This window comes from Alosa sapidissima, chromosome 14 (genome assembly GCF_018492685.1).
Source record: "Alosa sapidissima isolate fAloSap1 chromosome 14, fAloSap1.pri, whole genome shotgun sequence".
Taxonomy (NCBI): domain Eukaryota; kingdom Metazoa; phylum Chordata; class Actinopteri; order Clupeiformes; family Clupeidae; genus Alosa; species Alosa sapidissima.
In genome coordinates this window covers 8319463-8346159 of record NC_055970.1, presented here as the reverse complement: position 1 = coordinate 8346159, position 26697 = coordinate 8319463, and the positions used below count along the sequence as shown (strand labels likewise).

The 26697-nt window shown below is 40.7% G+C and overlaps 1 protein-coding gene and 1 long non-coding RNA gene across 2 annotated transcripts; both read right to left on the bottom strand.

Moving 5' to 3' along the window:
• Positions 1–4832: 4832 nt before the first annotated feature.
• LOC121682380 lies at positions 4833–11762 on the bottom strand. Its single transcript, XR_006022545.1, has 3 exons — positions 11677–11762; positions 11487–11579; positions 4833–4992 (listed from the first exon to the last, which is right to left on the bottom strand). It is a non-coding gene; the product is annotated as an uncharacterized LOC121682380 (long non-coding RNA).
• A 1520-nt stretch (positions 11763–13282) lies between these two features.
• On the bottom strand, positions 13283–22468 carry atp6v0d1 (ATPase H+ transporting V0 subunit d1). Its single transcript, XM_042062177.1, has 8 exons — positions 22226–22468; positions 21087–21258; positions 19148–19326; positions 15309–15388; positions 15110–15187; positions 14675–14851; positions 14415–14492; positions 13283–13586 (listed from the first exon to the last, which is right to left on the bottom strand). Exons 1-8 carry the CDS (start codon positions 22353–22355, stop codon positions 13425–13427), a joined length of 1056 nt encoding a protein of 351 aa, XP_041918111.1. The 5' UTR covers positions 22356–22468; the 3' UTR covers positions 13283–13424.
• Between the last annotated feature and the right edge of the window lie 4229 nt (positions 22469–26697).

Sequence of the window (26697 nt, the reverse complement as noted above, 5' to 3'; positions counted from 1 at the left end):
TTATGTGCATAAGAGATTTGTGTTAATATTTCATAGTCCGTATTTCATCTAAACAATAGAGCAGTAAGCCCAAGTTAGACTTGCATCAAGGCCAACTGACCTTTCATGATTCACATTCTCATACTCAGTCAACCACTCATAATGTCTTAATTAGTATTTGGCAGAAGTGATGCTAATTTCAACTTTGATTTTTTTGTTTGTTTGTTCAATTAAGTCCAAAGCTTTTTCAACCTATCTTATCAACAATATAGAACGCACTGAGGCAATATCGCTTCCAATGTATAATCTGCACAAAATCACTGTGATTAGCTTCCTTGGCTGTATATGACTGTAGATTCCTGTAGATTACTATGAGCCACACTCCCAACATTCCAGCACCCCTTGACTGGAGTCTGAAAACCCTTTTCCTAGAACTGACGGTGGATTTTGTGGAATTGAGTGAGATGAAAACATTTTGAGCATACAGACCATGTTTTCTGATTGCCCCCAACTGAAATGCGGGCCAAGGATGTAGATGCAGCTCTGCCAATTATTTGATTACCAGCCATGCTAAACTCGTTAATTGCGTTTATTGTTTTTGGAGAGATGCCAGTGTCCAGTTGCTTTGATAGCAGCCTTTGTTTTAGTTGAACAGAAATAAATGTTATAATGCAATCTTGCTGTTGGAGTTATGTAAATGTCCTTGATTAGAGAAGCAGTGCTAAGCTGTGGGTGTATATAAGCAGTAAGACAAGAGAGAACAATGATATATGAAAATGGTGCACCATTTAGCATATTAAATACTACTAGTTTACTGACAATTGTATGTTAAATATTTATACATGTGTATAAATATGTGTTGTGTGTAAAATACACAACAATGCATGTAACAAAAAACAGATATTTATGTCCAATTTCTTATTGTTACAGAGTTACTCATTTCCAGAGTAATTCACATTCTCACAATCTATGACTAGTGAACATCTCCATAAGAATCTGTAGAGGTGCTCTAGAATGTAGTCTAATTGCTAAGCTTATTATATTACTGGTACTATGACAACTGGTACAACGATGATGACACTTACTGTAGACTGACTCAATCGTATATATATCTATGGACTCAATGATGGTAATACTATAACGAATTTCACACTTTTCTGAACTCACTTTATTGAACAGACATTTCTGAACTCTTTCATTCTTTAATTTCTCTTTCACCATTATGTGCAAAGCATAAATGTAATGATTACAGGTTCTAGCTCCTTTATTTATTTCATAATTTGTAATTGCACGTTGTCATCCTCTGATTTGTTTCTTAACACAAAGTGTTACTGTAGCCAACACAGCAGCACAGTATATTCAAATGACATGCCTAGCAGTGCTGTGATCAAATCACAGGAATTTGCAGACAATTTACCTGTCAGCCATAGTGTCTTAGCAACCAACAGAGCATGAAAAGACAAAGGGGTCTTTGTTTTTTGTTCTGACTTCAGTTTTGTGTGTGTATGACAAAATAGGCTTTTGGCGATTGATGTCATGATTTGGGAATTTTTCCTGTCTGAAAATGGAATTTTAGTGTGATTTTCCAAAGTACAACTTTAAAAGATTATTATGACTTGAATTTCCAAGGAATAATAAACCGTTCACAAAAATATTATGCCTACCATAGTTCACAGTGCATTAATTTGCAGATTCCTTTTGGTTTGGGCTATGCATGAATCAGGCAATGAACAGACCTGCTACGCGTCATTTTTCAACCCAAACCCATGAGCGCACATGCCTGTCCGCAGCTCTGGCATCTGATGAAGATACCAAATGCGCTCCTGCTTGCCTTATTATTGAGCCCACTGTCACTCGCTTATGGCAGGATCAATGTCCCGCTTCCCTCCTGATGATTCACAGCATGGAGAGACAGAGCGAGAGAGAGAAAGAAGGAGAGTGGGGGATGAAAAAGCCTGGGGAGAGCGAAGTGTGGGGCGCGTGGACAGATCCAGTGGCCTGACAGATCTAGCGGGGTCATATGTTACGGCGGCCCTTGGTCGGTTATCTGTGCAACACCTGGAAGAGGGGGGAAAACACGCTAGGTCTGATTTGCAGTTGATGTGGGTGCATGACTGTTTCAAGGAATGAAAACATAAGGTGACAAGGTAAGAGACGCCTCTGCACTGAAATTGTGTGTGTGTGTGTGTGTGTGTATGAGAGACAAAGAGTGTATGGTGTGTGTGTGTGTAGGGAGGGGGTGAGAGATTTCGTAATTTCTCTTGGGAGGGGGCGGATGGGGATGGGGAACTTGACTAGGTCTGGCTAGCCCTTTCATTTCCTTTCCCAAAAGTCGTTGTAGTTGTGGGGCTTTTGAGAAGGGTTCAAGGTCAAAGGGGCAAGACGACTTGTTGATTTAGCTGGCCCTCAAACCAACAGATTGGATAAAGTGTTTTTACTGAGACTGACACTTTCCAAGAATAGTCATTTTGATCCATCTGTCCACCAGCAGTGTTGAGGACAACACAGAGTATTGAGCATGGCCAGATCGGAGGAGTGTGGATTAATGATTGCAGTGATCCGCTGTGGTAAATGTTTAGCCAACCACTGCCAAACTGACAATTAAATAAGTATTTGGGGCATAGGGCAGGCGATTGCCTCATGGAAACAATAAAAAAAAAAAAAAAGCTCAGAGATAACGTAAACAACCACAAATGTTAGGATCCCAGACCACCTCAAAGTGTAGGTCAAATGGCCTGAGTGGAGAATCTTCCTGGCCTAGTTCTACATCTGGGGCACTTGAGTAGATCTCCCTCTCCTTAGGGCACATCCGCAGTATGTTACCCTGAGAAGGACAAAGCTGATGAGGACATGGAAACAACGTACGTCGGAGCAGAGAGATAGAACAGGAAGAGAGCTTGGAGCACACAAGGGACTCATGAACTTTTTTTTTTTGGGGGGGGGGGCGGGGGCATTCAAGACACTGCTCCCACAGGGCTTTGCCTTAAGTGAAGTGGCTGTGAGTTTTTGCAAAGTGAGATGATCGCAAAACCCGTGGCTAACTCTGTGGCATTTCAGCTAATCTAAGCTCATGACATATAAGACACAGGAGGTCTCAGAGTTTAGAGAAGAAGAAAAAAAAGTTACTCAAGCATCTGTCATGTTCACTTACGTGGGACAAATCCAAGACCTCAAGTAAGGAATTCCTGGAAGCGTTGAGCACTTCTAAGTATCCTGCTGAAGAGTAAACCTTCTTTTATCAGAGGGATATGAAGATATTTTGGAAAGTAGACACCCGCAGAATATCCTCACATGCTTCCAATAATGTGACATCCAAATCACACATTAAAAATGTATGTGTTGGATTACATACTATTTATTGATGGCTCATTATGTGGATTTGTGTGTTCTGAGTGGATTAACATGGCAACCTCCCATTTGATTCACCCAAAGGTCATCATTTTTCCCTTTCTTTCTCCTGCAGGGTATTATAGAGACTTAAGTCCCCCCAGGGCTCTTAAATTAATTCCCTCGGGAGATAGGCCAAGTCTGATGGTTACAAGACCCCCCCCCCCCCCCCAACCGAACACCAGTTTTTTGGGCCTTGGTCGTTGTGTATGTGACTGTGTGTGTTGCTCTTCTGGGCCACTATGACAGGACTCAAAGGGTTCAGGTCCAGTGCTGTGGGAGCCACAATGGAGGCACTCTCCAGTCCACGACTGCAGGGTGCCTGTCACGGGTCCAAAAATCACACGCCACAAGGGAGAGACATAAAGCAGAGATCGGAGCGAGAAAGGACACAAGCGGTTCGAGGCATAATTGCTGATCAGTGACCTGTGGGAAAGTGTTAAATAACATTAATTTCATCCACTGTAAAACAATAATGGACCCCATTCTGGAGGTGTGGAAACAAAGCATTTGGTCATACAATACAGAAAGAGCCCTGAATACTGATTGACTATTTAGTTCTACTGACCTGCATGCCGTCAACATTACGCAATGTTAGGTGACGTATAAGCACCCAAGCAGTGAAGATTGACATATTCAATCATCACAGTCTTTGAACAGAAACAAAATGCATTCATTGCAGTATCTTGTGAATCGCATAACATATGTCTTGTACCACATTTGCTCACATTTCATAAAGTCCAGAATCCAAATTGAATGCCATCAGCCAAACAGATTTAATGAGTCAATATTTACCAATGGGAACAGACAATTCTCATGAAGTTAGGTAGGCTGGGGACCTCTTGTCTTTTGCCAGTTAAAAAAAAATCAAGCCAATTAAATGTTAGGGCCCAAATAAACTTGCTAACTCTTATGATGTAAAAGTTCAAACTTCACTAAACTTTAGACGTGCATGTAACCATAAAGACATTTCTTGGAAGCATGTCAAATTATGTGCAATTTCTGTGGGTGTATTCAAATACACTGTTGTATCTCAAGAGCTGTTAAACCTACAAAGTCCATTCCATGACATTTGTAGAATTCCAATCATCTTTTTTGTGTGGAACATTTGCTGATTTGTTGAAATGTTCTGTTTGGTTTGGCGTACCTTCTACATGCTACTTGGGCCCCCATGAATGCTACTTGCTGATATATTTATCACTGATTTTCACAAAACTTGGAAGAACATCCCAGTACATTTTGCTGTGGTAAAAAAAAATGTCTAGATGGTGGCAGCGTCATATTTTGTAAAGGCATACGAGACAAATTATTCATATTATATTCAGAACTGTCCACTTGACAGAAACAAAGGCAACCTCAGGATACAGAGGGCAATAAATTATCCAAAAATGTGTATGACTTCTTGTCCATCTGAGAAGACAGCCAAAACATCAGCCACCAGTACTCTTGCTCTGTTTTGTGTTCAAAATTCAGGACTTTTTTTTGAGCAGACAAAGATTTAAGTCTTTACCCAGCAAGACAGTCTGTTCCAAGTTCCTTGCACTGAGCTGTTGTCAGGGAAAGTCTGTAGGAATGGGAGGTCAACTGTTGACAGTTCTCAGCAAATACCACCCAAATCCCAGAGGTCTAATGTGGGTTTTGTAAAAAAACAAGGGCCAGAATTTACCAGCACGTTGTACATACATGTCAATAAACACATCTACATTCTCACTACATTACACAGTGGAAAAAAAGACTTGCATGCATGTGTGACTAGTATTTAGAGCCTATGGAAGTCCATGTGTGCGTGTGCATGTGCATGATCCTACACATATCTATACAGAACATAAATAACAGTGACTTTTTATGTACATAAACAGCTTCAGCCTCAACTTCTGAGCGCTCCCGAAACACCATGGGGTCCTCTGTGTTGTAGGGCAATGCTTAGTTGCTTCAGCTGCATGTTAGTGCTCCCAGGACAGTAACACCTTTGGTGTCCCAAATTCCAGCTTAATGAGTGTTTAATGGAGGCATCTTGAAAGCATCACCCCCCCCCCACACACACACACACACACACACACACACACACACACACACACACACTCACCCACACTCATTCAGCACTGGGAAACTGCAGACTAGCTATGTTTCCCAGTATCAGCAGGAATGACCCAGAGGCATGTTTCTGAGTAAGCTTTGTGTCATTGTCCAACCACTAATTATGGGGATTTGTCGTCTTGGGGGGATTGATGCATAGACACCACACATCATCATGCTGATCTGCAAGAATCCTGAATCCAATTAAGTGTCCATATATTGTACTCCTGAAGCTACTTTGCTCAAAATGCTAATGGTTGGCCCTTCATGACAAAATCCCAATCAGAGCGGCGCATGTAAGGGGTCTGGCCAGTCTCAGGAGCTGGCACACTCTCCTTGGCAATAACGGAAACCATAAGTCAAACTTCTTCCTTCTTTTCTTTCGTGCTCATGCTCTTCAAAGAATCACCATCAAGCCATGCATAACGTCGAGCCATTCAGAGCACAAAAACAGATGTTCCCTCTCATTTTCAATGATGATTAGAAAGAGAATACTCTTCATTTAGCTTTTTAAATATGACCTCAATTAACTTCAGGAATTCATGTGTGTTGTGCTATAAATATAACAGGATGATGCTTGATATGAGATTCTCTTTAGGGTCCATAAATAGCAGTTGGAAAAAGAAAACATTCCTTTGCCCATATAAAGACAGCTTTGTTTATGTTTCATTTAAGACAACACACACACACACACACACACACACACACAAACACACACACAATCAACAATTGGAAAAAAACAGGTGCACTTCAGCACGTCTCCACACCTTCTTGTTGTACACCCTGTGTGACATTTTTCCTTATCATTGAGTTGAGAGAGCAGTCCATCACGTCTCTCCTATAACTATATATAAATATAAATCAGACAACATTCATATCAGTAATGCCCACCCAGACTGAAAGACAGTCTGTTTTCCAAAGGTCCTGCCCCCTTTTACAATTAGTTCAGGCCAGTGCTTGTGTAACCATTTTTCCCCCCATATCAACAATGTCCATCAGTCTTCAACCCCTCTGCCCAGGACATTGTTTTTGCCTCGCCCACAATATAAATGAACCCCATAAGTCACCATTATCATTTCCTAAGCCATGCTGATGACATTTTTCATTTGACTAATAGGAAGTCATGTAAGGCAAAATACAAGCGTAATCCAAGAAATGTCTAATCTATTTCTCTCCAGAACTCTACTCCAGTAAGGAGAGGTAAGTTCACCCTATTGTCCTTCTACTTGGCTGCAGAATGGCTGTTGCTGGGACAAATTATTTTCAATACAGTTGGTACCAGATTTTCTGTCCCCCTGTCAACCATAATTTTGGAGGGTTGTCTGTCAACCTCGCTGGACGTGTTCCCAGTAATTAAACAGTTTTTAATGAGCCAAGATCTTTATTTTTTTATTTCATGGAAAGAGTGGGGTCATTCACAGGGTGGTGTCTGAATGGAAAGTTAAAATGTGAACACAAAAAGGAATAATTTGACACGAGTGCTCGGGAAAGTAAAACATGCCCCCTTTCAACCAAAAAAACAAAACAAATGGTGTCATCTAAGACTCACTTGCTCACTGGCATTTCAAGAGTCGTGTATGTGTAAGTTTCAACTGCATGGGAATAATCCTATAACAAGGTCATTTGTAAGACTGACTTGCAGTCAGACATTGAGATAAATTGTTTCATACTCCCCACCCCAACAGTATTATAATACACAACTACCTCCTGTCCTGGGGCAAAGAAAAACTCCCATGTGTGAACAAGCCTTGAGAAGATCCAGCATACAGACCGACTACCAGTAATTTGTGTATCTGAATGTACAAAATACTATGCCGTAAAAATAGAGTTGACTTGACTACTTCTGATTACTTTTTGATTGGCAGATTGAGAGAGGGTGGAACTCCAATAGCTAGAGCTAACATTTTAAATAGCCTAGAGCATTTAACAGTCCTCAAAATGGGAAATGATTAGAGCCTGCCTGGATGGTGAAAAGATGCAAAACATTTCAAACTTTTTTTTTTTTACCAAAAAGTATATTCAGATGAATGCCTTTTGTAGTCACCAGCATTTAATCAGTAACTAAGCCTATACAGTAATTATAAGCCTAATTGAATTTAATTACAATATTTTCAGTGTAACTGTAACAGATTATAAATACATTTTGTAATGTGATCACATATCCCCCTTAAGACACTACTCCTCAACATAGCTTACCAGTTAGTTTTCATATCCCGCCGGCGGGACGGTTACCCCCCTCCCCCACCTCCCCCCAACATTCTAAATCAATTGTATGCATACATATAGCATAGTAATGTTATACACCATTTCAAAGCTTTGGCTCTTCGGAATCCAAAAATGACAACATTTTTCATGTACAATCTGTATAGTGCTTTACATTTTCAGATTAATTATGACCGCCGCTAGCGAAGCTAGCGAAGCGGTCATATAGGGATTGTCAAAGTTTTTTTTTTCCCCATCATCTACTTCCTGAATTTTTGGTCAACGATACCCGGGACACCGAACCACCGGGGCACATGAAATTTGGTGGGTATGTAGCCCCACTAGACTTTTACTAAAAAAAATTAGGTTATGTGTACATTTAGTGACTGTACACTCATTGGCCTATAGATGGCGGTGCACACATATACACATGCACACACACACAGGCACCCACATACTATTGGTATTAGAACGGCCAATACATAATTACAAATTCAGTAGGATCGAAAGAAAGCCAAAATAAATATTCATCATCATCATCATGGCTGCATTTTCAGTATTGGCGATAAGTAGTCGTTTGTCCACTAGATGGCGCATCGTTGCAGTGAGACATAATTTTGTTGGAAGTTAAAAGTGGGTTGGAAAAACAATGGACGCTTCCTACAAGGACTGCAGTTTAGGCTACCGCAGAGAACGTCTAATAAGGATAGGACGATGTTCACATAAAATGTAATTCCCATTTCTTCTTGAATCCGAAATAAATCTGAGGATGTTTATCGGACATGCTTGGTTTTTACTGCAGGTACGTTAATCTAATATCAATAAGGACCTAGGTAATGTTACCGTTAGCGTTGGTTGAGTGATGGAGGCCAATTTGATTGATTGCATTTGTAGAAAACTATAAATGCGGTTATACCAAGCAAATTGATAGCAGCACTGTAATTGTATCTTTCGACTGTCATTTGTTGCACGTGCTACAAAAATCATTCTGTGCAATGGAAGATTTACCAACGTTACACCGGTCTGATACAGTTTTGCCTATACATGCGTGAGACTGAGACGCCTGTTTATTTTGTTTTAAGTACGTGCAGGGTGTGAGTAGGGAATCGATGTGCTTTGATTCCAGCTTGGTAGTTGTAGTCTGTGAAATTAAAAAACATGTGTGTGTGAAGTATCCAAACAATGACACATTCATTTCATTATGGCTGCTTTAGCAACACACCTTAAGCTACTGTGTAGTGGGTCCCAGAGCCATATAAACTTGTGATAAGGGAATAGGAAATGCGGCTTCGTGCCTGCCAAGGATCGAACCCGGGACTCCTAGGGTTAGGGTTAGGGTTGGGGTTAGGGAATAGGGGTAAAAACCACCGATCAGTCGTCGACTGATCTCTGCTGATGTCCTTATCTCATCATATCTCCGGATAGGAAGGTCATAGAGACTTCAGACCAAGTGCCCTGGATTTCTAAGGGCCAGACCTTTCGATAGAGACCGCCCTCGACTTCCTCCTTTATATGGCTCTGGTGGGTCCCATTTAGAAGTGGCTACTTCATTCGCGCTTTCCTTGACTCATGGAGCTGCGTGAATTTTATTACAACTTCTCTTTAGGCAGTCCGCTTGATACTGTAAGGCGTAAGCCATTGGTTTCCAAAGGAGATTTTATTTGTGTCGCCAGCATAGCCTATTGACAATTTATGTTGTAAATAAGCCTACCTGTAGCTTAGGGAAGCTAACAGCTTTCTATTAGGATCTAGTTTGTTAGTTACAGTTTTGTCATAACTCCCTGATGCATTTTTGCATTTAGAATAGCCAGAGCGTGGATATCTCAATCGGAAAATTAAACAATATCGGGTGCCTATGGCTGGGTGAACCCAGCCTGATCTGCCCTCTATTTATTTTTTGATTTCTTAAAAGATTGAGCTTGGTTTGGTGAAAGCCAGACTAGCCATGGACCTCAGTTACACAATGCAAGGGAACATGAATCAGCCTATATTTGCACGAACAATAACGGACAACAGCTCTTCAACTTTGGCCCGTTAAAATGTGTATGAACAGTCTAGCGACGCATTTCATCAAGGCCCATTTGGACATGTCAGCTATTTGCACCACTGGTTAGATGTAAAACAGCATTTCGTTTCAGACTACTGTTACTTAATTTGTGCATTAACAATAACGTTTCAGACTACTGTTACTTAATTTGTGCATTGACAATAAAGTATTACATGAACTAAAGATGACTAAAATCTTATGTAGAAGAAGAAACATTCACAAAAAATCCATCCATCCAAAAATGACCTTTGTTTTTGATAGCTGTTGAAAACGGCATGGAACAGACGAGAGTTTTTGTTTTTGTTTATAAATAAATAAATAAATAAATAAATAACATTATGCTGATACCTTTTGCTTTTCCCAAATACAATGTAGCCTACAGGTGTAAGTGACCTTTCAATCCAGTTGCAATGGATGAACTGTGATGAACTGCCCTACTTGTGATTGTTTAGAGATTTTAAAGGTTTTATAACAATGCTACATCTTCTTTGGCTATTCTACAATCTATTCTATTCTTGAATTTCCCCTTGAGGATCAATAAAGTATCTATCTATCTATCTATCTATCTATCTATCTATCTATTCACCTTTTCAGCACCAGTAGGCTACTTTCTGTGCAGCCGCACACACACACTCAGACATGCCAAACAAGCATACACAAAAGTTTCAAGAGTGGGGGATGGAGTAAAATATGGAGACAAATTGAAGTGTGATTTATTTTCGCGGAACGGATGTACAGGACTGAGCGGCGGTCATATTTTGTACCGCTATGCGGTACATCTAGTTTTATTATGTCTCAATCAATTTTGATCCAAAATGACAAAATTAAATTTGATCCAAAATTTGGTGCTACCCTGACTTCTGGCTGCAGCACCATAAGTAGATGCAACATATTGGGTACTGAAATATTCACAAGAATCCATAGAAATCGAATCTTCATGTTGTATTATCCAATATTAGTTGTACAGATGTATAGTTTATCTTATACACACTCATTGAACCAACAAAGCAAATGCAAAAATAGAGATTTTTTTGTAATTATTCCATATTTTGTGTAGTCAGTCTATATCAGAACACCTGACATAAAATCTAAATAGTCCACAAGAAACCTCAAAGTGTTACCTTTCATTTAAGACCAGGATTATGCTTCTACACAAAGGGGTTCATGTGCAGTAAGCATTTGAGTGTCAGTATGCATTTTGGATAACAAAAAGTCCTATGGGGAGTTTCCATAGGCATTTTACAAAACGCATGAGCATACCTTGGCAAATAATGGTCTAAAGCACTCATATTTTCATTCTATATTGATCTACTTTTGCATACAGCCTCACAAGACCTGGTGCTAGGGCTCAGTTGTGTTTCTAAGGGATATCAAGTGACCTAGAGGGCTAAAATGTGGTCAGTTCAGAGATGCTTGTAATCCGGCAGAAAGAAAAAACTATATTCTAGCCTCTGTAACTCTGTGAGTACAGTACATCAGTTATTTTGACTGTTTCCTACGGAAACTACAGGTTCTCAGCTTTCTATAGAACCCAAAAGAGGTGGGAACAATGCCCTTGTAAATAGGCACAGTGCAATTTCAGACAAAAACTTGAAATTTGTATTGAGATCTATGTGGTTTAACATATATTAACCTCAAATGACTTTCCCAACTCCTCATGGATGGTATAAGGCATTCATTAGCCCTGATCCAAAACATTGTGAGCCTGTGGAAAACCTTTTTTGCCATGTGTGTTATGCTGGCAAACTATACCGAGAACATAAAAAAATCTATTTATGTAAACATTGCTCTTTACCCTGCGGCGCAGCTCAAAGCACTGGCACATTTCAGCGAGCCAGCTGGCATGGCCTGTTACCTCCCAACCTCCGCTCCCTGAATCATCTCGCGTCTGAGAACAGAAGACAATCACAACGGCTCAGACTTTGATCGCGCAGGAGACAAAAGCTCTTAAAGTCCCAGCCATATTTCTGAACATGTCAACAAACCTTTGGATGAGCCAACAGTGCGGAGACCGCGTGGTGACAGAAATGACTAGTAGGATGAAGTGAATGACTGAGGAGACACTCCCCCCTGGTGGAAGCATATAAACGGCAACTTTCAGGTCTACTTGTCCCGAGGAATACCTAGGTGTACAGTAGGTAGAGTATGTATCTAGTCAGAGCAAGTAATTGACTCTCACTGAATCTCAAAACCATTCAAGTATGGGCCTTGGCAAGATTCCTGATTGGTTTACACCTTCAGTAGTAGTAGTAGTTTATGGTGTAGTTATTAAGAATGACCAAGTAACTCAACGGCACTTTAAGAGGCAAGTTTTCCATCAATGGCCTGTTTGAAGGTATATAAAAAATGGAATGCCATCGATCCATGTACTCCATACAGCTTTTAATTTCACATTTACAACAAAAGAAAGAAAACACATCATTCAATGGAACGAGGGCACACCAATGTCACTTTTAAAATGCTATATATATATATTTTTTAAATATACCCTTATCATGTTGTATATCGATCTTACACTCTCAGTATTTGCAAGAGTCTGCATCCATGCAATGAAACCATTGCACAAATCAAAGACTTTTAGTTAAAGGACACAGGGTTTTTCCTCTAGACAGAAATGTTGGGTGACAATTACTGTACCTCTGAGAACAACATTTAAAGGATACTCCTCATTGTCATTTCACATACTGTATATTTATATCTTTTTTTTTTATACATATCACATATCCGCAACAAAGTTCAAACATTACATCCTCCAACTCCAACCAAATCTGAGCGGTGGAGAATGCAATGTATTATTACAATGTACACTAACAGTTTGTGATGGGCAGACTCATTGGGTCTCAAGCCAAAGGGAAGAATACTACATTAACTACAGGCTTATCAATTCATACACATCATGACATACACAGGGCACATGAAAGCTACTGATTGGTGGAATGTATGTACGGTGCCGGCAGCCTCTGCATTTTATTTCCTTTTAACCTGCGAGGCCCACAATGCTCACTGGGTGGGAAGCGGAGAGAGAGAGAACAGGAGAGTTGAGGTGCATCTTGGGTAGCCTCTGCTCCAAATCAAACAAGAACAGACCCATTTTCTGTTCTGCCGTTCTCTGGTGGTCTAGGGCTAGAGCAAAGCATGATGTTTGATGGCAAAGACATGTGAGGTTTGCCGCGTTGCTTTCAGCTCTCCACAGACCACCGCTAAGAGTGTCGAGAACGTGAGAAGTTTGTGCCCGACTAATTAAGCCAGTGAGTGAGAATGCAGAAAATGCCTACCGAGGCCACCGAGGCTTGTTCAGGGGCGATCACACAGAAATGTTCATTTAAGATGTAAACATGATCTCTCTACAATAACAAACTGGATTTGGAGCTATTCCAGGCATGAGAAATGTCTTCTCAAATGCCTTGGCCATGGCGGTGAGAGGAGAGAGGCTGTCAGGAACAAAGCTGAGCAGGTGAAAAGCTGTTCACCAAGAAAAAAAATAAAATAAATATATATATATATATATATATATATATATATATATATATATATATATATAAATAAAACTGAAAGAAAACACATCTGTGTTTTCTTTCTTTCTTTTATATATATATATATATATATATATATATATTTATAATAAATTAAAGTGTCTGTTACAAGTAGATTAGGGACTGCACAATGTTAAGGAGAGACAGAGAGAGACAGAGATAGTGAGCGAGAAATCAGAGAGTGGGTGAGGCGGTGATTATTAGAAAATGGGGATGTAGTTGTCAATTTTAGCGCGGTGCCTCTGAGCGATGCACTCAGCGATCCACACAATGTTCCGGCACTCCTGTTCCTTCAGCTTGACGTAGGCGTAGAACACACTGAAGTGGAACTGGTTCAGGAAAGCCAGTTTGTTTAGCTTCACCTAATCAAGAACACCACAAGAAAGCATTGAAATGTACACACTATATAATCCTGGCATAATACATCAATAATTTATCATAACATTGCATTTCCACCTGTTCTCACAGCAGTTATGTGGGAAAAGCTTCTGGGTCATGCCTCATGTCCCTAATGGGTTTAGGGAGTTTTTTCAACAGTCTCATCTTCTGCCCATCTAAATCTACATGTCATCAATCACTTTCAAACTCACTTGGCGAAACACCTATTCTTTGACACCATAGACGGAGCCACATTCCAGTGGCACCTTTCCAGACCACAGAGAGCCTGGTAAGACTGCGCAGGGCCAGGTTAGTGGAGCAAGGGTACATCATTAGCAGTTCCAAGCTTAAAAGGCAGCCACAGAAAAGGCCTCTCCTGGCAACGACTTGATAATAATTAATGTGGCTTTGCTTTCCCTGGGGAGAGCTGTGATTAAGGCAGAACCATGTACAACGAACACACACAGTCAACATAAAAGACTGTTGTAAATAGAGTGACGCACGGTTCCACAGACCACTTCAAACATGTACATTACAGTAAATCCGAGGGATATAACTCAAGTGAGCCAGCCCACTCACCCAGATACGTACGGACACGCATCTGTGTGATTGGACGTCTCTCCAGAACAGTTTGTGATGTGGACTTTATGATGTGGTAGGACATCATTAGAACAGATAAGCATCTTTCTATCGGGCCTCCCACACTTCTACATTGTACAGTCAAAGTGTGTGATCTACATTCGTGTGTGCATGTAGGGGGGAATGAATCAGTTGTTGGTGCTGACTGTTTTTTTTAGAATGCCATAACTTACCTCATGTTCAAAGAACCGGTCCTCCAAAGTTTTATCCCCTGGGTTACTGCCAGCACCCTCGAACAGAAGCTTGTATTCCTGGAACAGAGTGACCAATGAATGACCCAACAAATCTCACACGCTCTAGACATTGAGTTTTTGTATTTATTTTGTTGTATTTTGTTGTCTGTTGTTCTCCGACAAAACAAATCACAAATCACAAGGTGTAAAATCAAGTTAACAGTGTTAACATTCCAGTGCGACTAAATGGAACTACTTACGGGGTAGTAGTCCGCCACGGCTTTGACTTGCTCATAGTCGTCGGCACGGGCCAGCTGAGCGAGGCCCTCAGGGTACAGCTTGCCGCAGTGGGGGAAGAGCTTGGCCCGGTCCTCTTTCGACAGCTCCGTGCCAAAGGAGTTGATGGTGATGATGAAGGCTCGGCGGTCAGCCTCAAACTGATGGGAGAAAGGCAGATTCATCTTAACAAGCTTCTGTGGAAACACACAAGCTATACCACACCTAAATTGCAATTGTAATTGCAAAAGCACAAAATGCTCCAAATAAAACTAAGTAATGTTATGCTGGAGATATCAGAAGAACTTTTCTAAAGAGTGTGTCTGAGTGTAGTGGAGATATGGCAGGGCTGGTGCTGTGCTAGCATGGGCTTCTTGTCTGAGTGATGGCTGTTTTAGTTATTTAAATTAGACTTTCACCTCCAGGATGGGGCACATGGTGTCAGCTGTGGTTCCTCCAAGGCTAGAACAGAACTTGTAGAATGCCTCTAAATATGCCTGGAAAAAGAGAGATACATTGGTTGAAATTAAAATAACTGACTTTAATTGTTTGAAATGGAATGGCTAGTCTAAAATAATAAGAAAAAATACAGTTGTACACCAGCTGAACAAGTTTTACCTTGTATAGTGTGTTTCGGATTATTTCAATGTTCATCTCATCCAAGTCCTGCTCCGATATACAGTCCTGGAAAAAGGCAGCTGGACAAAAAAAACATTCCTCAACATTAATATTTTATAGTCCCATTCTGCTATGACCATAACAACAACAACCAACCTTGGATGCTGAAAAGGCCCTTTACTTTAAATCTAGCGCCACCCTGTGTCAATACAGCATGCAAAATCCAACACTTAATCATGCTGTATTTCAAGTGCTCTGTGAGACCAGAAACAAGCATAGGTCTATCACAGGGGTGGGCAACTAATTTCCCCAAGGGGCCACATGACAAACTGGGACTGTTGAGGAGGGCCGGACCCAAAATACCGAACTCAAGTCTGAACTCAATTCTGTCCAATTCTATTCTGTTCTTGTATAACATTAAGTAAATCATATGGTTTTGTTTACTACTCGTAAGAACAGATACAAATGTGAGGGAGACCAAGGAAAAACAGCAATAGGCTATTTAATCTATGTCCAGTATTTAATCCCCATTCTCGAATTTTTGACATTGACATTTTTTTTTTTCAGTTTTCAAAGGCTGATAAAAAAAAATTACTACAATATCTATATAATTAGGCTAGGCCATGAAAATGTGAAGGAGTCAGTACAACCATAGGCCTGTGCCACCATTTCATCAACACTCAGCAATATTTCATCATTAAATCATTACCATCATTAAATTAACTCTATGCAGAATTAGACTATGAAAATGTGAAGCAGACAATAGTAGGCTGTCATTAGTTAATCAACATGCACAAAGAAAACTATTTTAAAAATGTAGGCTATGTTTTTGCTTTAACTTTATGCACAAAACTGTGATTGGTCAACTCGCCCTGTGTGTGGAGCCGGCTGCTTCAAGCAACCTGTGGGTAGTAGCATCATACTAGTTCGCTAACATAAGCTTTGCAAATAAACTCAGACATATCCTCCTGGGAACCAAGAAAAAAAAGTGTCCAACAATTTCTTTTTTTTTTTGTGATTTCCTTTCTATTTAGGATTAAAAAAAACATCTTACAATTTAAATTTTTTAACATTTATTTCAATTTTAAATTTTATAGCATGTCCCCTGTGGTGGACAAAAGGACCGTTTTACTATGAAAAAGGTAGCCATGAAAATAGACAAAAATGGACAAATTATGCCTTTGGTGGTATTAAATTAAGGGTAAACTTAACCAAATACAGTATAAGGGAAAATGTTATTTATCCTTCTAGAATACTTTATTTGCCTTTTTGGACAGTTGTATTTCTTTTTTCTGGATTGTTCATTTCGTTTTCATGTTTTTCTTTCATCTGCGATAATTCATTTTTTAGTCTTACTCTTCCTCGCTATCTTCTTGAGGCACAGGTTCATAGTCCTCATCTCTGTTTCACTCACTCATCACCTGAGAGCTCCCAATCTGACCCCCCATTCATCCTATACAAATGATCTCCTAAATTTCCCAAAAAATCTAAATATTTTGGTCCTGGTGTCCGTTATAATGGACATTCATAAAGTCACTATTATTTAAAAATGTAAATAACCTAACTTCTTTCAAAATGAATCATATGATTCCTGACATTTTCATTAACAAGACCATATATTGCCATCATAATGAATGCTTAATAAGAAGACACTTTTTGACTTATCTCTCCTCCTTCCATAAAATGTGCTTGTTTTGATGTCAACCATTTTTGAGAACCAGGAAGAGGAGGTTTCCAGCAACCCAGCCAATCACATGATATATCATTAGAAAGCCCAGGATGTCATCTTTAAAAGACCACAGGTATTGATAGAATAGCTCAAAGGGGTAAAGGGGTATGCTTCTAGAACTTATGTCCACTACAGAGGACATAGGTCTATGGATTGGTTCTCAGGAGGATATTTTGGTTACAGTGACGGGGTTATCCGAATGTAAACTGTCTATATGCCAGTAACGTTTTGAAATTAACGCTTCGTATCTCCAACAAACAGCAGGAGTTCGTTCTGACAACCTTTGCGGTGGTAAGCGACGCAGACATAAGAGACACAAAACTTTGAAAGGTTTACGCTGACTTAAAGGCAACTGTATTGTGTCGACACAGAAGAATAAATTCTATTCATCAGCACATCAGTGAGGGTGTTTACATCGTATGCATCCACGCACAAATGTATGGGCGTACAAATAGCAGTCGCTTTCAAAATAAAAGCAACGATATTGATTTGCGTGCATTATCTCTATGCTAGGCTCTTGACTATTGTTCTTTCACGGACCTTACGCGGGCCGGTCAGGGAAAGCCCACGGGCCGGATGTGGCCCGCAGGCCGTATGTTGCCCATGTATGGTCTATCAAATCACTATCAAAGGAATGTTATGTGCAAAAATGTTAAACCGCATGTGTTATCAACTGTTTGTGATATGCTCATTACCTAACTTTTGTTGCATAAGACAGCAGGGCGCTACACTAAAAAACAAATTCCAGGAGCTCTTGTGCGCCCAAGTTAAAGAAAAATTAGGAGCACAGACAAAAATCTCGGCGCACAGTCAGTTCTGTACTTAACTTACACATAACGTAACATAAAATTCTTGAATTTCCCCTGGGGATCAATAAAGTATCTATCTATCTCTATCTATCTATCTAACGTAACATTACACTACAGCTAACGGTTAAACATGCCAGTGCACCAATTGCGAAGATTAAGAATGACTGACAACATTTACAGGAAACAAGATTTTTAAAAATGTCAGTGCCTACTTTATTTTCAGTCTGTTTTATTTTTCCACATTTTGTTAATGTAAAATAATATAATGCATTGCCATATTTGCATTTAGTCTGTATATCAAGTATCCTGCCAAATGCAATTTATTTATTTGTGAATCCATTGCCCAATACTACTACTAAAACAGTCCATTTTCTCTTCCACAAAACCCAACATAGTTTAATCAAGTCAAGTCAACTTGACTAATAATCAAGGATATTTATATTTATTTGAAATATCTGCATTGATAGGAGCAGTAGGCAAATGTTACTTTTGTTTTGCACTTCAGCTTCTATTCGGTGTAAACAAGCATGCATTAAAGCCTGGAGTTGTCAGTAGTGTTCTACCTTTAAAGAGTATTACGGGAGGTTCATTTTATCCCTGTTCACTACAGCTATATTTTGCATATTGCAGCCAATCTGTCAACTGGACTAAAAGGCATGTTACCTTTCCTTCTCTCACTGCATTCTCAGAATCTCATTCCGTTCCTCCTATATCCGATGAATTCGGTGGTCTTGGTTGGCTAGTCTAATTCCGCTTTTTCTACGGGCCCTTTAATTTGATAGAAGTGACTAGCAAGTCACATACTTAAGGTAACTTAAGGTAAAGCAATGCGAAATTGCTACCGTTGATGGGAGGTGTAGTTTTTATGCTGCATTCGCGATGTGATTCTATGGTTCGCACCAGTATTGTTTCTCAATGTTGCTGTGTATTATGTACACAAACACTGACATGGTTAGAAGTCTTTCACACCAGTGTGCCTAAACATTTTTTTGCACTCGCATGCCATCATTTTTACTTGCATGTGGGAGTAAAATGGGTGAACTGTAGAGCCCTGCAATGAGACATTTTATTTTAGCTTTCAGCCGTTGTGTTTTTCAACATTTTCTGTATATGAATTTTTTCATACTATTATTATTATTATTATCCGCATCATCATTATTATAAATATTGTTATGCCCCTTTGACAAAAGTGACTAAACCGATTGAGACTATGACTGACTATGCATCTCCTTACTCAGCTGTGCGTTTGCATTTTAGACAGTCACAACTAAGCTACCAAGATAACACATGAACTTCATTACCCAGGGGAGTGTCCACCAGGATAGCATTGTAAAGCTCAGCTGGAGTCTGTGCAATGTTGACAGCCTCCATCTGTTCAAAGCTGCCCAGTGGGTGGCACTTGGGCACAAGCTCAGAGATGGCGCGCTGGTGCAGGGTGCCCGTGATCAGGAGAATGACGTTGTCAATCATGTAGCTGTACCTGGAGCAGGAGGAGCAGAAGTGATGGATCATGAGAGAGATGCTGGGAGGACATGACATAACTTCCCTTCCTATACAGGAATGCACAGATTAAACACTTCTAATCGGAGCTGTAGTCAAGAAGCACAGATTAAACACTTCTAATCAGAGCTGTAGTCAAGAAGACCATCTTTGTCGAGTCCAAGACAAGTCCAAGACCAGGACTAGTTGAGATCAAGTCAAGACCGAGTGAAAAGAGGTTCAAGTCCACGACAAGGCCCAGTCTAAAGACATTTGAGTCCAAAATTGAGTCCACTTGGCACACCAGGTCAAACCAAAAGTAACAAGCCTCGGTGTCATCTTAGATGCAGAGTTAAGTTTTAAGCCCCATATCAGTAAAGTTACTCAGACAGCCTACTTCCACTTGAGAAACATTGCCAAAGTGCGGCCCTTTTTAACTCAACAAGATGCAGAAAAACTAATTCACGCCTTTATCACTAGCAGGTTAGACTACTGCAATGCACTTTTCACTGGTCTTCCCAAAAAACATCTAAAGAAATTGGCACTCATACAGAACTCTGCGGCTAGACTTTTAACTAAGACTAAGAAGAGAGAACACATCACCCCTGTGTTGGCTGAACTGCACTGGCTCCCTATTTCCTATAGAATTGATTTTAAGGTTATGTTAATTACTTACAAAGCTCTGAATGGCATAGCACCTTCATATATCTCTGAGCTTTTAATATCTTATCAACCACAAAGGAAACTTAGATCATCCAATTCTAATCTTTTAATCGTACCCAAAGTGCTCCACAAACAAAGTGGAGAAGCTGCGTTTATCCATTATGCCCCCAAACTATGGAACACCCTGCCTCTGTACATCAAGCAGGCGAGTTCAGTAAATATTTTTAAAAAAGATCTGAAAACATACCTGTACAGGAAAGCCTTTAGTTAACTCATCTTATCCTGTAGACTACATTTTCAGATTATTCTACATCTGCTACTATTGGAGGGCGCAGCCAGCCAGAAGCAGATGGGCTCCCCCTATTAAGTCAGGTTCTGCTCAAGGTTTCTTCCTGGAATATGGGAGTTTTTCCTTGCCACAGTTGCCATATGGCGTGCTTGTGGGGGGTAAGAGGGTTAAGGCTGCCAGTCTTATGACGTCATTTTCTATATTTTTGATATGTTGCTGAGCATATCATAAACAGCAAAGAAAAGTGATTGATAATGACTGACTGACTACTATTGTGTTACATGCTTCAAATGTAAAGCACTTTGAGCTGCATTCTGTGTATGAAAGGTGCTATACAAATAAAGCTTTATTATTATTATTATTATTATTATAAAATGATAGAGACCAAAAGGTGAATAAAAAAAGACTCACTTCGAGACCACTTATTTACCCCTGTATAATTGTATGTAATGTTACAAAAGACCATATGTCTACTTCCATTTACTTTATTAGGTCGCAGCATTTTCACTTTCAGTTTTGGCAAGCATTCGACTGGTTCATAGACTGTATAGAACAGTCTATAGACCGGTTAATGTTCAATGTCAATGCACAGCCATAGCTGATGGGTTTTTAATGAATTCAAATTCCAAGGCTCTGAATGTTCAAAGCCAAATTTTAAAACTACACTGATTACAAATCAAATCATACCATGTGATATCTTACAAGATGACACACTTAAAACATCTGCATGAATCCCCAGTTCTTGACCAATCCGACTCCATTAAAACACAATGGCACTTCTCATGTGACACACATTACTGGTTCCTTACGTTATGAAGTCCATGAAGCTGGCCAGTGGCTCATAGGACTGATTCCTCATGTGACGGAACTCCACCACCATCTTCTCCTTGAGTTTGTCATCTATCACAGAGACGGTGAGAGGGGAGGCCTCATTGGCCAAGAAGCTTCCATAGTCTGTGCTTTGCAGATGGAGCTTTAGGTCTGGGGGAGACAAAAAAAGAGATGGAAATTATAGCTTTGTCTGCTTGAGCAGCAGCTGCAACCAACGTCAGTGACACAGAGGCACATTCAACACAGTTTCTTTCCACTTCCTCAAAGGGAATTCCCAAATGGGCCAAGTACTCTTTTAGAACCCGTGAATACACATATTACTACAGGCAAATAGGAGTGTGAACAGGAACATTCCTGCTTGCCAATACGATTATCCACAATGATTTTGCAATTCGAGTGTCAATATACTTTTCCCTGTATCACACCTTGTGTGATTATCTCTGAAAACCGACATGGCACAGTAGTGACTAATCCATTGCATTGCATTAGTCTGCCCCTCGAACAGAACAGTACAGAGTCGTAATGTCACAGATCATAACAGTTACACATACAGAGTAGATATTTCACTCTTCAGACTCGAATAGTTGACATTTCCTGTTCCACTGACGTACACTGAAGTGATACTAGTATGCAGCATTCGTAAACGCTATGTTGCACTTGACAGCTAGCATAGTCAGTGATCATTGTACCGTTAACGGTAATCTCAAAACCTTAGATATTTTACAGGATTAATACCGTCTGTCGGTCATGATACCTTCGAGCGAGCAATCAGGCATGTCGTAACAATAATTACAGTTTATTCAAGAGGATCATGTAGCGATACATCATCACGCTATGCATTAGCTAGTTAAGGTCAAACTACATCCAAGCTAGCAGCCTGGTGGGTAACGTAGCTCAGACCATGAGAAACTGAAGCATCTTTGCAACACATCCCCGCAAAAGCAATATCAGTCGTCTAAGTGTAGCGACGTTACCAACACATCTGTAAAACTACTTCACAACCCTAATTAATAATAGGACGGAACATAAACTGCGCAAACATCGCTAGTAAGCGGTTACCGTCACACTCACAGAGAGAGCTATCAATACGTTAGCAACTACTAGCTAGTTGGCTTACCTTCCAGCGTTTCGCACTGAACAAGATTCAGATAGTCCCCTTGAGTAAGGATTCCAGCCTTGAAACCCCTAACCAATCCTTCCAAATAGCCATTATCCACATTGAAATAAAGTTCGGGGAATGCAGGCATTTTGAGACTTCAAAAATAATCCTTTAAATGGGGGAAATGAAAATCAATATTTACAGCTAAACACTTCCCGACTGAGCCACTGTGAAAAATGCCCGGCTGTGAGTGGCTCAGTTAGCACGTGATCATGCGCACTCATGTGACTAGCCAGCTGATCGGTTTGACGTAATAGGCTCATTTGACTTCATGCAGCACTGCGCAGATCTGACTTGATGTGGCGCAAGCTGGGTGAACCCAGGTCCCATCCAGCCTGATCTGACGGCGATTTCTTTTTCGCCCTGCAGCTCAGGCTGGAAACCTGTGCATCTTTTTCTGCTGCCTCCGTTATAATTTTGCCGGGACCAATTACAAGCTGGCTTATCCACCTGGCGCGCTATCGGCAGGTAACGATGACGATAGCAGAGTTTTCACGTTGCTCTGCGAATGTCACCCGGTTCGTTGGTTAGATTGGTGAATAGACCCATAGATATCAAGGGCCTGTCACATTACACGCGGCATGCGTTATGAAATGCATTATAGTCAATAGCTTGCGCGCGCAAGAACTGGTCTGCCGCTGCGTTGAGCAAAGCGTAGCGTAAGCGGCATTTTGTCAATCAGGTTGAACTTTGACCGCGGCATGCTGTAAGTCGTTGGAATGTTGCTCTGAGCCCAGCGGCAAGCACAACAAAAATCTTTGGGACGTTACCTCAACCAAGAGCAACCTAGCGGCGAGCGCAGCGCATACCGTGTACAATGTGATAGCTAGATACCGCATTGGGCTCTAGAACGTATGTAAATAGCGACACCATCTTGGTGGGGGCAACAATCACTGGAGACCAATCAAGGGGTCAGGCGAACGTTTGGAGAGCCTAGACACTATGGTGGATCTGAGGCTAAATAGTAGACCAGTTCCACCTAGCCATTCCATTGAACCCCATTCAATTTGGCGCCACTTTGACATCAAAAAAACGTTACAGCTGAAGCGTTTTAAGCCTTTATATAAACTTTATTTTCGGACTAATACAACATTGTGTGATTGGCGTCATAACCTCGTAACTGACTTACCGGCTGAGTAATACACTTTTTTCCAAAATCAATGCTAACGTGACGTAATTTACGTAATGAGCATGCGACCAGAGCCGGTTAAAGCGTCGCACAGGAGCAAAATAATCGTATTCTCTGGATAAGAACGAAAGCATCGGACCACAACCTTTCAGCGAAGTTGATGGATTGACAGTAGCCTAGGCTATGAATGTGGTGAGTGTTGTGATATCACGAACAACTAGGACATTTAGGAAAAGTAGCCTAAATGTAGACGTGGTGGTAACAAAGTAAGGGGCTACATACCCAATCTCTCGGTGCAGCTATCACAAGAGTTGCACAAGTCGGACTACGTGTCTACGTCCCCTGAGCCTGCGCAGAAAGCCTCGTCGACCAACAGGAAATGGTTGAAATTTGCTTCACCCGTCTCAACTGACGTCTACGTGATGACTCTGTCTATATCTTTTACTGTCTATGAGGCAAATGGAGGAGCATGTGACTCTGACTGGAAATCAGACAGGTGTCTCTGATTGCCGGCAAGTGTTGCCCATAGACAGTAAAGGTGTTGCCCCCAGCAATATGGAGGCCGCGTTTACGATGCCACCTACTACAACTCGACGGACATTGCGGTATCTAGCTTTCTAATATCTATGAATAGACTTCTGAAGTTCGCCTACAAAAAGGGTACCATCTTTGCCCAAATAAAAACATCCGGTATCTTGAGATTTTTTTTTTTATAGGAAAATAACATGGGGATGAATTGAATTGAATTATCGGAATTGTTCAATTGAAAATTTTATTGAATTATCTGAACTGTTAAACTCTCGCGGGGACGAAGAAATCGGAAATGCAGATGTTTTGCTCCACACAGTTTTGTACTCTGCCTTCGAGTGGATACTGTGATCTTCGGTGAAGATGGCACACTTTGATCTTTGCTACCCCTGAGCTAACTTACAATGCAACTTGCCATAGGTAGTTAGCTTTAATTAACACCCGGATCTCTTTTGGCTAAAATGGCAGCTTTGGATCCTTTTTGTAGGCGAACTTCAGAGGTCTATGACTATTGCGCTGTGAGTCTGTGACTGTGAGTCATTTGAACTGTGCCCGTTGATCACGCCTCTTGTGCAGTAGAAAATACATAGCGGACTCCCCAGACCAACATTTCAACAATCTTAGAAAGATTGATCTTGGTCTGGTGAAAGCCAGACTAATGCATGTTGGGTTGAATGCAATGCATATGGTTAGAAATACTGTTTGACTTCATCAGAGCCAAGTGGGTAACGGCTCCTACACATAGTTGCGTGCGGTGCAGTCATAGACAGTAAAAGAAATGGACGAATAGACTCGTTTTCAATGGGCACTCAGTGTTTCCCACAGAATTGGACTCAATTTGTGGCGGTAGCTGACTTGGACAACGGGCGGGGGGGGATTAAGATCGTCTTGGTAGTATATAGGTCTAATTGAGTGCCTGTCACTTTAAGACGTTCGTGATTAAAACAGTTAACGTTAAAAGGCTGCTAATGTGTGGATGCAATTCATAACGTTTTCTACATAAATAAAGGTTCCTACTTCTCCTTGGGACAAGCACTTTTGAATTTTGGAAAACACTTTTCCATTTACATCGGGATTTTGCAAACATTCAGTGTCAGAGTCAATAAAATGAGCCCTTCAACGAAATTGACAAGCAGCTGTAAGTAGGCTAAGCATGCTAAATTCGACATCCAAACAGTATTCTAACGTTAGCTTTGAGATACTGCTTGATTGGATAACTTAACTTTTTTTAGTCTCTTCAATGTAGCCTACTATGTTGTGATAAGACCTTAGCAGAGTTAACTTCAATGCAGCAGTTTTGAACAAATTTGCGCAGCATGGTCACGATGCTAAGCGGATTTAATGGCAATTTAGCCAGACGTCTTCTATGCAATGCTTCTATGTGGCAACAACAATCCTTCAACAATCGTGAATATTTTGTTAAATGCACATGCAGGGGAGGGGCAGCAGGCTACGAGAGAGAGCGGGGCAGGGTAAGGAAAGGCTGCGTGCGTAAAAAGCGCAGCTCAATGGCAATGCAAGGATTTGATCTTATATTTAAATTAAATTAAATTAAATATAGAATATTAATCTGTGGCGGCCGATTTTGATTTCGTGGCGCCCCGCCACAGATTAGTCAATGTATGGGAAACACTGGGCACTGGCGCAAATTGAATGTTTTTTCAGTTGGCTTCCCATCGTAATGCGCAGACTTGCACTTAACTTTGTGATCGAACCATCGAGCCATCGAACTTAATCTTGTAACTCGTCTGATAGATGGTTCACACAGAAATTCTTCTCACTCTTCCTTCGCATTCAAAGTCATCAAAGTTAAACATTTATTTATGTATTATTATTAATATCATCCTCACAAGTGATATCAAGTCTTGTTCATGTTGAAACTACCAGACATGATCATCTTCAAACACAGTCATGGTAAAACAAAACAAAAAAGTTATAGCACTTTTCCAACCTACTGTCAATTCATTGAAAACCTCTGAAATTATTAACGTTAGTGCTGTTTTTCATTAGGTTTACTTGCCTCTATGTAATGCTTTACCTTAAAGGTATTGTAGGCTACATAGCTCAGTCAGTTTCCGTGCTGGCTGGACTGAGCTTCTTAACCCTCCCGCCTCCACTGATGTTTCTACTTCCGGAAATTCGCCTGCCCCCTTGGGTGCAGTGCTGGAGACGCATCTCGTCCGCTTTACATGGGCTTACATCATCCGTTGCCGAACTGAATTGTGGATCTGTTGCATCGCGTTGCTCCCATCGCTCGAGAGGGACATTTAGGGGAAGGGGGCAGGCGAATTCCCGGAATTCAGCCGTGGATGTGGGCATGGGAGAGCAGTGGTCAACCACTTCCCCCACCCACATTTTCCCTACTGGTCGGGGATCTAACCGGTAACCCTTCGGTTACGAGCCCAAAGCCTTAACCAGTAGGCCATGTATCGCAAAGCAGTACAAAATATGGCCACTGCTCAGTCCTTCACATTCTCTCAGCAAAAATAAATCACATTTGTCAATTTGTCTCTATCTCCTACTTCATCCCCTATTTTTGCAACTTTTGTGTACAGTATGTAACTGAGTGTGTGCGTGCGTTTGCTTTTGTGTATATGTGAGCTACACTGTGTGTGAGTTTTCACTTGTGAGCAGTGTTGGGAACGTTACTTTAAAAAAGTAATTAGTTATAGTTACTCACTACTTGTTCCAAAAAGTAACTGAGTTAGTAACTGAACTAGATGTACCGCATAGCGGTACAAAATATGACCGCCGCTCAATCCTGTACATCCGT